Source organism: Dasypus novemcinctus, chromosome 15 (assembly GCF_030445035.2).
Source record: "Dasypus novemcinctus isolate mDasNov1 chromosome 15, mDasNov1.1.hap2, whole genome shotgun sequence".
Classification (NCBI taxonomy): domain Eukaryota; kingdom Metazoa; phylum Chordata; class Mammalia; order Cingulata; family Dasypodidae; genus Dasypus; species Dasypus novemcinctus.
Genome location: NC_080687.1, coordinates 40,669,556 through 40,685,276, shown reverse-complemented (window position 1 = coordinate 40,685,276; position 15,721 = coordinate 40,669,556). Strand labels below are relative to the sequence as shown.

General features: G+C 37.9%; 1 protein-coding gene across 2 annotated transcripts in view; it reads left to right on the top strand.

The window, feature by feature from the left end:
• Positions 1-372: 372 nt before the first annotated feature.
• GPR180 (G protein-coupled receptor 180) overlaps positions 373-15,721 on the top strand; it is a 35,117-nt gene continuing 19,768 nt past the window's right edge. For both annotated transcript variants that reach the window (XM_058276504.1, XM_004457719.4), the window contains exons 1-3: positions 373-632; positions 3,237-3,395; positions 12,452-12,652. In XM_058276504.1, coding sequence (XP_058132487.1) covers positions 488-632; positions 3,237-3,395; positions 12,452-12,652 — 505 coding nt within the window. In that variant the 5' untranslated portion in view covers positions 373-487. The remainder of the gene's footprint in view (positions 633-3,236; positions 3,396-12,451; positions 12,653-15,721) is intronic.

Genomic DNA, 15,721 nt, shown 5'->3' with positions numbered 1-15,721 from the left:
GCTGAATAAGAACGTGGTTCCTGCTGAGGGAGTTTTCCTCGCTCCACCACAAATGGCCTGTCACGGGAGTTTCTTAGGTATTTCCGAATCCCACGTACCCCTAGAACGCCCCGCTGGCTTGTGCCGGCGCCTCTGCGCATGTGCAATAGCACGAAGCTCAGGGACCGCAAACAGGGCAATAATTTTTCCGTAATCCGAAGCAACATCCTCCTGATTCTCCATTTAAAAAGGCGGGAACTAGCAACAGGCAGGGGAGTGATGGGCTGCGCGGGCCTGCATGTCCTGCCCACGTCAGGCTGATTGGTGGAGATCCTTGGCTCGTGGAGGACGGGTCCGCCTCATTGGCTGTCAGTCTTTCCCGGCGCTGGTCCGCGGCGCGGGGCCCCGCCCACTGCCACCCTACCTCCCCTCCCCCACCGCTGCCGACGTGGGGCTGGAGGCCCGAGGCGCTTGGGGCAGGGGTGCTGGTGCGGAGCGGCAGGCCGGGATGCGGGGGCTGCGGCTGCTGGCGGTGGCCCTCACGTGCTGCTGGTGGCCGCAGGGCTGCCAGGGTAAAACCCTGCGCGGCAGCTTCAGCAGCGCCGCGGCCCGAGACGCTCCCGGCCAGAGCATCGGCCGCTTCGAGTTCCACGGTAGGTCCGGGGGCGGGGAGAGGGATGGGGGCGCGTGGACCCCTGCCGCCCGCCAGGCCCGCGGTCCGCGCCTCCCCGCCTCGGGCGGCGGGGCCTGGACCCGGCGCGCCCGGCCCCTCCCCGCCCTGTACTGCGAGGCTGCCCAGCCTCACCCGGACTTCAGCGCCCCTGGCTGTTGGCCCCCCTCCCCCCCCCCCGCAGCTCCCCGGAATCGTGGGGATGCGTGATTGCCAGCCCCACACTTGCTGCTTTCCAGACCTCGTCAGCAACTTCTCCCGCTTAGGAATTGTATCCTGCACCTGAAGGGACATTTCTTCATACTCTCCATACAAACGAATATAGAAAGGACTGGTCTGTTCCATCTTCTGAGATGTTTCCCTCAAAGAAGCAACGTGTGTCCCTGTCTCAGCCTGGTGATACCCTAAGGCATTGTAGTCACCTATGAATTTAAGCCAAGGAACTTAGGTTTCTTTGCTTTTTTATTTTTCAGATCAATTTTATAAAACCTGCTTGCAGCAGAGCGGTTTTGGAAACCAAGCGTAACATCTGATAATGTAGTTGCCTGTTGCCAGAACAGGTTATTCAGCTACTAGTGGAGTAGATTACTGTGGACCATGAGGCCTAGCATTACATTGAGAGAAATATGTGTAGGGGGTGTCCGGGAAGCGTGGTAATTTTTAGCCTCAGTGGCCCTACTGATACCAGAGCTGCGTTTGATCCTTACCTTCTGGTCTTCATTAGAAATCAGTAATTATTTCTTCAGCGAGTGAACCTGCAATTTATTCCTATTTTTACTTTATTTACACCCTCAAAATTTAAGTGGTTTTCTTGGTGCACCCTCTTGAGGCCTCTTAATTTGACTAGTACTGTATTTCAAATAATTATTTGCTTTGATGAGGTTAGGATCCTTAGTTCATTCATTCATTCATTCTTTAGAATTAAAAGATGCAACCTTGAAGATCAGAATATTGGTCTAGAAAAGATTCTGAGGATAAGGTAATAGAAACCAGAACCTATTTTGGTGAGGGGGAAAAAATTACTTATCAAAATTACTTATCAAAAATCCAGAATAGTGGTGGTGTTAAGGGAGGGGAACTTGATTTATTTTTTTCAGTCAGAATTTTTTAAGATGGTTAAGAAAAGTAGATGCAGCCCAGTTTTCCAAAATCCAAAGTGGAATATACCTTGGATGAACAAAGATTAAGCCCTGGAAAAAGTTTTATTTTTTAATTTGTTACATTTTTAGTTTTTTGGTCAACTGCTGTAATTATTCTTTGAGTATTGACACAGAAAATAATGTTACCAAACTAACTCAATATGTGTAGTGCTGGAAAATCTGGGATGTGTAGTAGCAGTGATAGGGGTTATTACTCATGACCCAGAGAGTGACTTGGACAATCTCGATATTTCATAATGATTACCTGGTAAACATATGGTGAAACACATGTACTAAATCTAGTTTTCTCAAGAAAGATTGGGTAATAAGGGAATTCTAAGTATATTCTTTCTCCTTCCCTCCCTCCCTTTTTCTGTATATATAATTATTACCAATGTTTAGTGACTTTGGATTTAGTAATATAGTAATAAAACTATACTGGGATAAATCTAACTCAGAATGCACTGTAAGATGGTAATATGGCCTTATCATCCATACCACTTTTTTTCTTAGAAGGTGCTAAGGATTGAACCCAGGACCTCCTACATGGGAAGCAGCACTTACCTACTGGGCTGCATCTACTCTCAGGTGTTCAGCCACTTAAGCTACTTCCACTCCCACATACCACTTTTAAGACTGTTGATAATATATAATTAATTATAATTAATTGATGTAAGAGATGACATCTTTTAATGCATTCTCTACATTTAAATTTATTTAAAATATTGATTCACAGTGATAATTACAATAACAGAAGTAAAACATGCACAGAAGAACAGAGGATCTTAAAATGAAAAATGAAAATAACAGTCTGCTGCCTCACCTCTCCTAACCCAGGGTCCCTTTCGCCAAAAGTGATGATTTTTTGCCCTTTCTTTTGTGGGCATTATTTGTAGTTGGTGTGTGCAGTCAAGCTCATTCTATATTTCACAACACATGTTTTCAAAAAGGTCTTTTATAAAAGTCATAGGTACCAAAAATTTATCAGTTATAAAATGTCTACCCCAAATTCATTTTTTTTTAAACTTTCTTTCTTTTAGCTGCTTATATTTATCTTAAAAGCATAACTGACTATTAAGAGCCATGTTATATTAAGAAAGACAAAAGAAATTTTAACAGGAAATTTGTGTAAACAGCTAATGAACAAATGTTCAAGACATAGAGTAGTTATAACATGAGACAAAAATCCTATTACAGTGATATCTAGATACTGCAGATGTTGCTATTTATTCAGTGAAATGTTTATTATATTCATTTGAATAATTTGAATAATCACTTGCATCTGAATATGATTTTCATTCTGATGTGATTTATCTGTTCAAGAGAGCTTTAAGAAAAAATGTACTTTTAAAATTCCCATTTTATAAATAGAGGTGTTAAAGAACTGTCCTACCATCTTAGTTCCATAGGAGACAAATCTGGTCAATAATTTTTGTTTTAATGTCAAGGTGACCATGCTCTTCTGTGTGTCAGAATCAACAACATAGCAGCAGCAGTTGGAAAAGAAGCTAAACTCTACCTGTTCCAGGCCCAGGAATGGCTAAAGCTACAGGAAAGCAGTCCTGACTATAGTTGTAGTGAAAAATTATCCAAAGCTCAGTTGACAAGTGAGTATATCCTTTTTTTTTATCATTAGATATGTTTTTCCTCCTCAGTGTTGAAGTATAGTATTTACTTATCAAGACATTTTATGTGCTGTTATGACACAGCACACATCACACTGTGGTGTCACTTTGGTATATTTTAAGAGGTTTAAGGAAAGTACTGTTTTCTTTGACCAAAAGATAAAATGCCTTCCTCCCTTATGCCATCATTCAAAATTCTTGAAAAAATATTCAGATTATTTATTTATTTTATTTGTTTATTTCCCCTTGTTTGTACTTGCTGTGTCTGTTCATTTTCCTTGTTTCTTTAGGAGGCACCGAGAACTGAACCCAGGACCTCTGATGTGGGAAGGAGGTGCCTAATCACTTAAGCCATCTCTGTTCCCTGTTTTGTTGTGTCTCTCATTATGTTTTTCTTCTTGTGTCTCTTGTTGCGTCATCTTGTTCCATCAGCTTGCGGGTGGCACCTGTTGCGCCAGCTCAGTCTTCTTTGGGAGGCACCGGGAACTGAACTATGGACCCCCCCATGTGGTAGGTGGGAGCTCAATTGCTTGAGCCACATCCACTTCCCCAGATAATTTATAAAGGAGTACTTTCCTACATTCAGACTCTTTCACAGGTCACATTCATCAAAATAGCAGATATATTTTCACCAATGACAACATAGAGTGAATTATAACATTTGTTGAATATTCATTATATGCCAACACTGGCCTAAGTACTTACATATATATTATCTCAGTTCATTGTATAATTTAGCTTAAGGGATGCTGTTTTGCAATAGGCCCATTGGAACACGAGATCTAGTCATTTAGTGGCAAAATATGTCATTTTGAGATCTACTACCATCACATCATTTTTAAAACTCTGTTTGCTTTTAGAGAGGTTCTACTTTCAAAAACTAATATAGTTGTTTGAACCTTGAGTTTTTCCATTCTCATCAAAACTAATAGGATGTCAACCATCCAGCATTAGTGTAAATCTTTTATAATATAGAAACGAGCCTGTGCCAATCTACCCATATGCCTCCTTAGAAATTAATTGGTTGTAGGAGACATTGGGAATTTGAAGCATCCAAGAGAAAAAAATAGGAACTACCCCTCTTCCCCTTTTCTTCCATACATCTCCCCTACCATGCTTTGCATGTGGATGAATCTCTTATTCTTCATTTACTTTGGTCAAATAAAACACTCTCATTTCTGAACATCTACTCTAAACATCCCTGCTCTTAGCAGCTGGCTAGTTACCTCATTAGGCAGTTAGCCAAAGCAGGGATAAAAGATCCCTGATTGTTGCCAGCCATTGTGGGGAGCTTTTATCCAGATTTGTGGGACGACATTGATAATATGTTGAAGAAGTCTAAATGATTAGATTCAGATATCAAAGAGACAGTTAGTTACATGCTACTTACCTCAACCTTAAACTTGAGAAGTTATCTGGGAAATTTGTACAAATGTTCCTTACTAGTTATCTTTTCCTTTCTACGCCAATTTGCTCATCTAATTGTTCTGCATGTGTATGAAAATATTTGGCCTTCAATTCCCAGTTCTTGTAATGTCCAAAACAACTTATCCTTCCCATCCAAATTTGATCTTCTTTCAGTGTTTACTGTTTCAGGAACTGGTACCATCATCCATTCAGTAATTAGTAATATCAGTCTTTGACCTTTCTACCCTCTTCAAATCTATCAGTAAGTCCTGAAGCTATTGTATCCAATTATAGTACAATTGTATTGTATTTCTCTCTTTATCCCTACCACCACATTATTTCAACCTACCATCTCTTGCTTGAATTATTGCAATGAACTCCTACCTTGTCACTCTACAGCCACACTGGTTCCCCTGTATAACCAGAGTGATCTTTCTAAAGAGCAGATTTGATCATGTTACTTTCACTTCTTTACCACACACTTAAAATATTTTAATTGTTTTTAGACAAAGACAGGCCTAATTAACCTGATTAACAAAGCCAGTATTGTCTGGCCTCTGCTTATCCTTCTAGTCTCATCTCGTACCATTGCCCACCTCCCATCTCACTCTATTTAGAACACTCATTTTATTTCAAAACTTCCATGGGCTTCTGCCCAGGTTTTTATCTCTGCTCCTCCCTCCTAACCTCCACTAAGCTAAAACAGGAGTTTTTATAGACTTTTGTTTTCCTACACAGCATTTAACATAGTTGCCGCTTTACTTTTTATTTAAATTGTTAAAAAATCAATTAGTGAAAACATGAGGGCTTTTTCTGGTCTGTTCATTCACTCGTTCATTCACTGAGCTTTTCCAACGTTTGAAGTACTGTGCTAATAAGCACTGTGATATATCAGTAACCAAAATACTGACAGTTGCTCAGTTCTTAGGAAACTTACAGGCTAGTGACAGGAATGAAATTAATGTAAATAAGTGTGAAATTGCAGTTGTGATAAGTACTATGAATGTTGTTTACATGGTACTATGAGAATGAGGATATATGGTATCCTGGTGCCTAGTGAAGTATTATGTGTTTTTGAGATGAATTTTCATATAGCTTAGAAGCTTATTGCTAAAGGTTTTTTGGTTTTGTTCTTTTTTTTATTGGTAAGTTGTTTGCTTTGTAGTTGGCACCTCAAAAACTTTTCTTTCTCCAATAGAAACTATGTTTTCTTATATCACATGGCAATATTATACTGTATACCCTTGCAAAAAACATAATTTTTATATCTGTCATACACCTGCATTCATGGAATGGGTGTGTGTGTGTATATATATATATGGAAACAATGTGATATAATGGAAAGACCACTAAACTAAGAATCAGTGCTAGTAACTTGTAACAACTTCTTGGCATTTAATATCTTTTGAGCCTCATTTATATATCTGAACAAGGAAGTTGGACTAGCTTTTTCTAAGGTTCTTTATAGTCCTAAAATGCTATGATTTAATTACAACTCTTTAGGGTAGAGTTATTTATATATAGGACCATAATGTATGAAACTTCTTGCTGTTGTTTCTGCTTCTATGTTCCTGTTTTTCCTACTCTGTAGAGTGCTGGGATATTCTGTACAATTGTGGAACAGAAGATCTCAGGAAACAGGAATTTTGAGGAACAAGCATTGTTTTGTTAAGTTTTGGGCCAGAAACATTTAAGTACTAGTAATATGTATATAGATATATAGGTATATAGTTTTTTGGTATATAGGTATGTATCATTTTCTATGTATTTGACCAATTATTTTGCCAATAACAAAACCCAAGTCCTAAGGAAACATGATTTCTCTAACTTGTATATGGTGGTTACCTTATTTGTGGTATGTTACTATTTAGAAACCTAGGTGCATTGAAACAAAAAAGTGTGTCTTTAAATTCATGGCAGTATAATAGTACCATGTATTTTAAAGTGATTCTTACCTGTACATTTCCTAGCCATTAATGAGACTTAAAAATTAACAACCTTTCACTTACTTGGTAATGAGCCCATTAAATATGTGTAACTCCTATTTAAAACGTTACTGCTGCTATCATCTATGTAAAGACTAGCAGATTTGAGAAATTCTTTAGTGTTGAATGTTGCTTGACTCATTCCCCCACATTAATGGAAAGTTATTTTTTAATCTTTCTTTGTGTTTCCTTCACTGATGTCATAAAACATTAGATTATTTAAATTCCAAAAACACTTCATAAGTTTTTAAAAATAAGCGAACAAGACATATAAAAGCACTGAAAATGCTGCACTCATAATCTTAAATCGGAGTAATTTGCTATCAGATTATAAGAGCAAAATATGTTTATATGTAAAATATTTTTAATATTGTCTTTTTACACCTTGTGCATATGTTTCCTTTTGTAAATTTGGTATACTTTATAAATTTATAAAGGGTTTTGGGATTTTATTATTTTGTGTATTTGGGTTCACAGTATTCATTTTCTTTTATAATTTAACACTTAGCCATTTAACACCATTTCTCTGCAATTCAAGTGTTGTTAATATACCAGCATAGAATCTGCATGCTGTGCTGTAATCTTTTGTTTCAAAAACAAAGAGCATGCACTTTTTTTTTTAAGATTCATTTTATTTATTTCTCTCCTCTTCCCCCATCTGCCCCTGGTTGTCTGTTCTCTGTGTTCATTCGCTGCGAGTTCTTTTGTCCGTTTCTGTTGTTGTCAGCGGCACGGGAATCTGTGTCTCTTTTTGTTGCATCATCTTGCTGCGTCAGCTCTCTGTGTGTGCAGTGCCATTCCTGGGCAGGCCGAACTTTCTTTCACACTCGGCGGCTCTCCTTATGGGGAGCACTTCTTGCGCATGGGGCTCCCCTACGCAGGGAACACCCCTGCATGGCAGGGCACTCCTTGTGCGCATCAGCGCTGCGCGTGTGCCAGCGCCACACGGGTCAAGGAGGCCCGGGGTTTGAACCGTGCCGTGGACCTCCCATATGGTAGAGGGACGCCCTATCCACTGGGCCAAGTCCGCTTCCCTGAGTATGTACTTTTATCAGGAGGCTTGTTTCCCAGGCTTGCTGAAAAAGGCAGCGAGACAAAAAACTAAAGGTGGCTATCACTTTTATAAAGCACACTTTTGTTTCTGATTGATGTAAGTCATATAACTTAAAATGAAACATCAAAAGTATGTTGGTGAAAATATAATGGTTAATTTTTTTCTTTTTTTAAAAATTTTATTGAAGTTATTCATATATGAACATCCATAAATAATAAGTGTATAGTAAAAGTTGTGAACTTATGAAACAAACATGCATAACATCATACAGGGGTCCCATACATCACCCTACCACCAACACCTTGAATTGTTATAAAACATTTGTTACAAATTGTGAAAGAATATTGTCAAAGTATTACTACTAACTATAGTTCATATCTTACATTTGGTGTGTTTTTCTCCCAACCCACCCTATTATTTTTTTTAATGTATTTTTATTACAGAAGTTGTAAACAATTATGCACATGTGTAGAATTCCCATACAACACCCCTTCTCCAACATACCACTCCATGGTAGAACATTTGTTACAGATTATGAGATAATAACCACTAACCATGGTCCATAGCATACTTTTCCCATATACCGCCCCTATAATCAACTCAGTACATCTTTGGCATTGATGCAAGAATATTACACTATTGCTGTTAACCACAGTCAATAGGTCACACCAGATGTATTTTTCCCATGCTTCTCCACATTCCCACCACCCTGCAGTAGTGTACATCTGCTCTAGCTCACAGGACACTATTGCGTCTGTACCATCAACCACAGTTCTCATCGACCTCTGGGTCAACTGTGTTATTCAGTCCCTAGATTATTCTCTAGCTTTCTTTCCCTAGACTACGCTTTTCAGCCACAATCCCATTTATAAATCAGCTGCTACTCTTTTTTTTTTTTTTTGAGATACCTTGGCTGGGGATTGAACCCGGGACCCTGTGAGTGGCAAGCTAGCACTTAACCACTGAGCCACATTGGCTTACATGTTTTGGCTCTTTTGTTTGTTTGCTTGTTCTTTTTTTGTTTTCAAGAGGCACCAGGAACCAAACCCAGGAACCCCCCATGTGGGAAGCAGGTGCTCAACTGCTTGAACCACATCCACTCCCTGGTTTACTTGTATGTTTTATTTTCTCTCCCCCTCCCCCACCCTCACTCCTTCCCCTTCCCCTCTCCCACCCTGCTGTTTTGGCTGTTTGTGTCCATTCGCTCTGTGCTCTTCTGTATCTGTTTCTCTTTTTGTCTTCTCTTCTCGTTTTTTCTCCTCTAGGATTCATGGGGATTCAATCCTGGGGACCTCTGATGTGGCGAGAGGTTCCATGTCAATTATGTCACCTCAGTTCCTGGTCTCTGTTGTTTTTCACCTTGCCTCTCCCCTTTGTCTCTTTTTTTGTTGAGTCATAATCTTACGGTGTGACTCACTTGTGTGGGCACTGGCTCACTGCACTGGTACTCAGCTTGCTGCACAGGCGCTCAGTTCGCTAGGTGGGCACTGGTTCGCCACGTGGACACTGGCTTGCCACAAGGGCACTCGGCTCTTCACACGGGCACTGGCCCGCCACACAGGCACACTAGCTCTTTTTCACTAGGAAGCCCCAGAGAGCAAACCCGGATCCTCCCCGATGAAAGGCAGAGGCCCTATCACTTGAGCCACATCTGCTTCTCCCTGGTTGACTTTTAATACTGTTTTATTTAAGGGAAAATAGTATAAGTGAAAGAACAGCAACAAGGTAGAGCCTTTAAATATGAGAACCAGATTACCGAATTGCAACCAACACTTTTAAAAGCCACTTATTAGTCATATATTGAATTGTTATTAAAGGTATTCAAATTTTTAACAGAAACTAGAGTCTTGCTACAATTTTACTTATAGCTCTCAGTAAGAAAGCAATAAAATGTCAGCTAATTTAAGATAGCCAAAGCAAGCAGTGTTTTGGTATTGTTAATAAAATCTTGTCTAATTTAACTGTTGAGTGCAGTTCTCAACTGTAATGTCCACATCCTCAAAATTTGAATCTTAACTAGACTCATCTGTATGTCATTCATAAAGATAAACTATAAATAACATTTCCCAACTTTTTATTATGAAAATTATCCATCATACAGAAAAGCTGAAGGTACAACCAGTCTTTATAGCCTCTGCTTAAATTCAATACTTGTTAATGTATTATTACATTCACTTTATATTTGCATGTGTTGATTTTTTTAACTGAATCATTTGAAAATAAGCTGTCGATGTCATGAACATTTCACCCCTCCATATTTCAGCATGCATCTCCTAAGAATTTTTTTTTCTTCAATTGAGAAAAAGAGCGGGACTAATTTGACTTCATACGTTGGCATGGAGTGGGGGAGGGGTGGATTCAGAGTTGGGAATAGGCCCAACATAAGCTTATGTTTTTTTTTTGTTTTGTTTTGTTTTTTAAAGACTTATTTATTTATTTAATTTCCCCCCTTCCCCTGGTTGTCTGTTCTTGGTGTCTATTTGCTGCGTCTTGTTTCTTTGTCTGCTTTTGTTTCTTTGTCCGCGGCACGGGAAGTGTGGGCGGCGCCATTCCTGGGCAGGCTGCTTCTTTCTTTTCACGCTGGGCGGCTTTCCTCACGGGCGCACTCCTTGCGCGTGGGGCTCCCCCACGCGGGGGACACCCTTGCGTGGCACGGCACTCCTTGCGCGCATCAGCACTGCGCATGGGCCAGCTCCACACGGGTCAAGGAGGTCTGGGGTTTGAACCGCGGACCTCCCATATGGTAGACGGACGCCCTAACCACTGGGCCAAAGTCCGTTTCCCCATAAGCTTATGTTTTAAGAATACTCTTATTTTGTATAGAATGCTACTTTCTACATAGACTTTCAAGTATCATCTCATTTGTTCCTCACGAGAATGCTGAGCTAGACTGGGCAAGCATCTCCATTTTGCTATTGAAGAAACAAATTTAGAGAGTAGTGATTTATTTGCTAAGTCACTAACTTATATGTGGTAAGGCCCAGACTTGCTCCTTCTTACTCTTTTCATTATATTTAGTGTTTGGGACACTATTCTCTTATAACTTCGTGCTAGTAAAAGTGAGTGCCTTTTAGTTTGGAATCATAGTTTTATGGTCAGAAAGGATCTTAGACATCATTTAGTGTTTCTCACATAGGATGCTTTGGGTATTTGGGGTAGAAGAGTTATTTGTTGTGTGAGACTTGATGTTGCTTGACATTTCACACATCCCCCCTCCAAGTATCTTTCCAGCTGTTTGACAACAAAACTGTTACCGCACATTTCCAAATATCCTAGAGGGAAGCAGGATTACCCTAGATTGATAAGTAATTATTAGTGTAACCACCTGATTTAAAGAAAAGTGAAAGGAAAAATTAACATGTATTCAGCAACTATCTTAGATAGCAAGCCTAGTGCCTTATATACCTTAGTCCTTATATCAACTTTTTTGCTGTATGTACTCTCTTCGTTTTATCAATGAAGAAATTGAGTTGCCATTGCTTATGTAACTTGCCAAGGTCACCTAGATGGTAAGTACGGAAGCTAAAAGTCAAACACCAATCTGTGTGATGCCAACATCCATGAGTTTTTTCCCCCACTGTATCATACTGCCTTATGATACCTTATACCTGACCCAGTATAATAATTCTTATATTTCTGTAATTTCTATTTTTCTATTTTAGTAACTTTTAAAAGAATAGCCAATCCAAAAAAAGATGTTGAAAAATAATGAAGGTCTTTGCCAGCCATAGCTTTTTTTTTTAATTTTTAAAATATTTTTCATTTGTTTTGTGCTTCATAAATTTTATAATTTTTTTATTTTAAAAATTTATTTTATTTATTTCTTCCCCCTCAGCCTCCCTCCCCCCCGACTTTCTTTTGTCCATTCGCTGTTTGTTCTTCTGTGTCTGTTTGCATTCTTATCAGGTGGCACTGGGAATCTGTTTCTCTTTTTGTTGTGTCATCTTGCTGTGTCAGCTCTCCATGTGTGTGGTGCCACTCCTGGACAGGCTGCACTATTTTTTCATGCGGGGCGGCTCTCCTTGCAGGGCATACTCCTTGCACATGAGACACCCCTATGCAGGGGGCACCCCTGCGTGGCATGACACTCCTTGCACACAGCAGCACTGTGCGTGGGCCAGCTCACCACATGGGCCAGGAGGCCCTGGGTACCGAACACTGGACCTCCCATATGGTAGGCAGACACTCTATCAGTTGAGCCACATCCACTTTCCTCAGATTTTAGATACAGTTATTTCCCAAGTTGAATGCTCCATTTTCAATTTAATTCAATTATGTAATTTTTTAAAATGTCACTAAACCTACTTGGAAACTTTGAAAATATTTAAAGTTAAAATTCAAACTTTCATTGAAACCATTCTACTCATTTCTGGTCCTTCATAGTGTTTTTATAGTAATTCCTTTGGTTAAAAATTCTGTTTTTGTCTCCTTTATGATTTTTGCATTTTAATCCAGTACTGTACAAGGGCTTGGGTTTCTAAGGCAATAAGAACTAAACAAAAAGATTCTAACCTCAAATTGATTATATGACTAAAACAATTAATACATTTGAGAGTTTTGCTTTGAAAGTACTATTTTCTTTTTCTTCAAAGTGATCATGAATCAGACTGAACATAATCTAACGGTGTCCCAGATTCCATATCCACAAATGTGGCACGTGTTTTATGCAGACAAATATACATGCAAAGATGACTATGAGAATTCTCAAGTGGAAGATATATCATTTGAAATGATGTTACTAAATCCAGATGCTGAAGGGAATCCATTTGATCATTTTAGCGCTGGAGAATCTGGTAAGAATATATATTTAAATATATGTTCTAAATACAGAAAAAGATTTATGTGTAAATAACTTCATGTTTTTTAGAATATTAAAAATTAAAACAACCTGTATGTACACTAGCGAAATGGTTAAATGAATCTTCTTATAGTATGTTTATAGTTATAGTATTAGGTTAAAAAAAACACTGATTTTTTAAGTGCATGATTCAATTATGTTCAGAGATGCAAAGGAAAAACAGAAGTACAACAAAATATTAACAGATGGTTGCCATATTCTGGGTGGTAGAATTAGAGATAATTTTTAGCTTCCTCTCTATATTTTAACTACTTTTCTTGTTTTCATGATAACCTAGTACTCTTTTTACAAGCAGAAAAATGTTAAATTGAACCATCTAAATTGGGAACTCTTTGAGATTAGAAACTCAAATGCTTTCCGTTCACTAGGTTGCTAGAATTTAGAGATTGCTTTCATTGGAGCTTGTGACAGTTTTAAGGATTGAAGTCTATAATGCTTTCAGGAGTCAGATTTACCCCCATAAAAGATTCTTTCACCATTTTAGGTTGACTGTGTACTGCTCTGCCAAAGTGATTCACTTCTTGTGATTCAGAATAAATATGCTATGAAGTATCATAATAGATTTGTAAGTTAACACGTCAGAATGAAAACTAAGATCTGTAGGTCTCGAGTTCATTACCTATTTGGAAAGGTCAGTCTGTGCAAAGAAAAATTCAATTCCATTGCATCTCACTGGCCATAAAGGGGGGTGAGTAGAAGTGGGGTAGAAATGAGTGTACATTAGTTTAAACAAGATTGTTTAGGTCAAAGTGTGAATTGACATGGCTAGACAAGCAACTCAAGGAGTATGTGTTATGGACAGTAGGTCACAAGTAATATGTGAAGGAGTAAACATTTTTTATATATCTTTTGGGCGGAAAAATATATATTCATAGTGGCAGAGTGGGCTACTAAACATGAAAAATAGTTGCTTTTAAAAGTTCTTTCTGGGAAAGAAATGACAGAAGTGTAAACTTCTCCAGGTACTCCTGATGCAAATGAACTTAAAGTCTAAATTTCAGTTAGTGATACTTTGGATCAATGTAGATCATATTGGAAGTTATCTGAATCCTACCATTTCTTTTTATCTTTATAAAAAGATATTGAGAATATTTATTTTTTGTATTTTGGAAAGGTAATGATAAAATACAGGTCAGCTGATAGCATTGGATAGCTAGTTGGACTGAAATGCTTTTAAGGTCCCTTTTAACCATACAACATCATTATTTCATATAGCATTTATTTTTAGAACAAGTAAGAACTCCACAGGGAGTAAGGCTCTCCTATAGTTGCTGGAACGTGCATTGTTTATGCCAGTGACAGTATTTAAATAAGGAGTAAAAACCTCACTGTAATATGTATTTTCATTAAGCATGAAATTCTGTGTAAGGCTAACCTGCAGTGATTTATTATTAAAAAGTGACAGAAGTACCATAAAGTACCCAACCTTGTTATGGCCTATAAACTAAATAATTTAATTGATTAAAATGCCTTAAAAATCCTTTGCGATTAATTCTGCATTGAAATCTAAATCGGTGAATCTCAACCATCACTGTGTATGCATCTGGAGATTTTTTAAAAACTACAAATGCCTACCTCCCAGAGACTTGGATTTGATTTTAGCCCACTGACAGAGCTCCAAGTTGATTCTAATATGCAGACCTACTGATCTAAAAGTCCATATTCCATATTGTTTTGGTAATGTGTTGGCTTTAAAAGAGAGCTTTAAGAGGTATAGTAATAGAACTTTACCTTGGGAATAGAATTTATTGCCAGGGAATAATCTCTAATTGGTTCATTTTAGAAACTTTTGCTAGTTTGTCTAATTATCTATCCTGAGTAGGAAAATTGGTTGCTTTTTACTGAAATTGATTTACCATTTATCTGAGTAGTTTGCATTAGAATAACCTGGTGTTAATAACTGCAATTAATGTTGTATTTTTGTTTAAATTTTTATCATTTATTTTCTTTCAAATCAGTTGTGTTTTATATCAATCACACTTTGGTTAACCTTATATTTTACAGACTTGTTCTGAGTTGTAAAAACATAAAAAACCTAAGGCAAGTTTGAAGCCATTTGACAATATACTAAATAGGAATATAATGCTATAAGGTATAATAAAATAAAACTTCTTAAAAAATTAGAATTCTCATTAACTATTTGTGCTCTTATTAGAGGCCAACAGAAGAAATATCCAGAATCCTGAGAGTGAAAGCATTATTATCTAAAGGCATATAGACTAATTTTCATTGGAATTTTATTATAGGCTCTGCCACATCTGCCTTCTCAGTGTTTTTAAGATTCCAAATGTGTTCATTCGTTTTTCACTTATCCCTTTTCTTTTTCAAGTCCATTTAGTTCTGGTAAAATGTTGCTGTTTTGGTTGGAATATTTTTTACTTAAAGTAACAGAAAAGCCCAATGCAATTGATATGAACAATAAAGAAATGAAGTGTCTTACATAAAAATTATTCCTGTGCCTTCTCAGGGTGGTTTATTCAGCATCTCTCTACCCTGTTCTTTGACTGTCAACTCTGTCTAGCTTCCCTCATGTTCGAAGTTAACTCTAATAGTTCTGGGTATCATATCTATTTTTTTTTAACTTTTTATTTTTAAAGAATTTCAAACTTATAGGCTAGTTGCAAAAACAATAAAAACTCCATACAGAGAACTCCAGCATAACACTAAGCCCTCCACCCAGATACCCAGATCCACCAGTTTTAACATTTTGCCACATTTGCCATATTGTTCTGTCTGCCATCTGGTTTCCTGAACATTTGAGAACAGGTTTTACACATCGTACTCTTTGAACACATAGTACACCCATGTACATTTCCTATGAACAAGGCTATTCACTTACATAATTACCTTAAGTGCAATTATCAAGTTCAAAAATTAAAATTTATATAAAACTTACATTCAGTATTCCAGTTTTCTCTTATGTCCCAATTATGTCCTTTTCAGCCTTTTCTTCATTCTTAAATCCCATCCTTTATCATGTATTGCGTTTGTCATTATTTCTTTA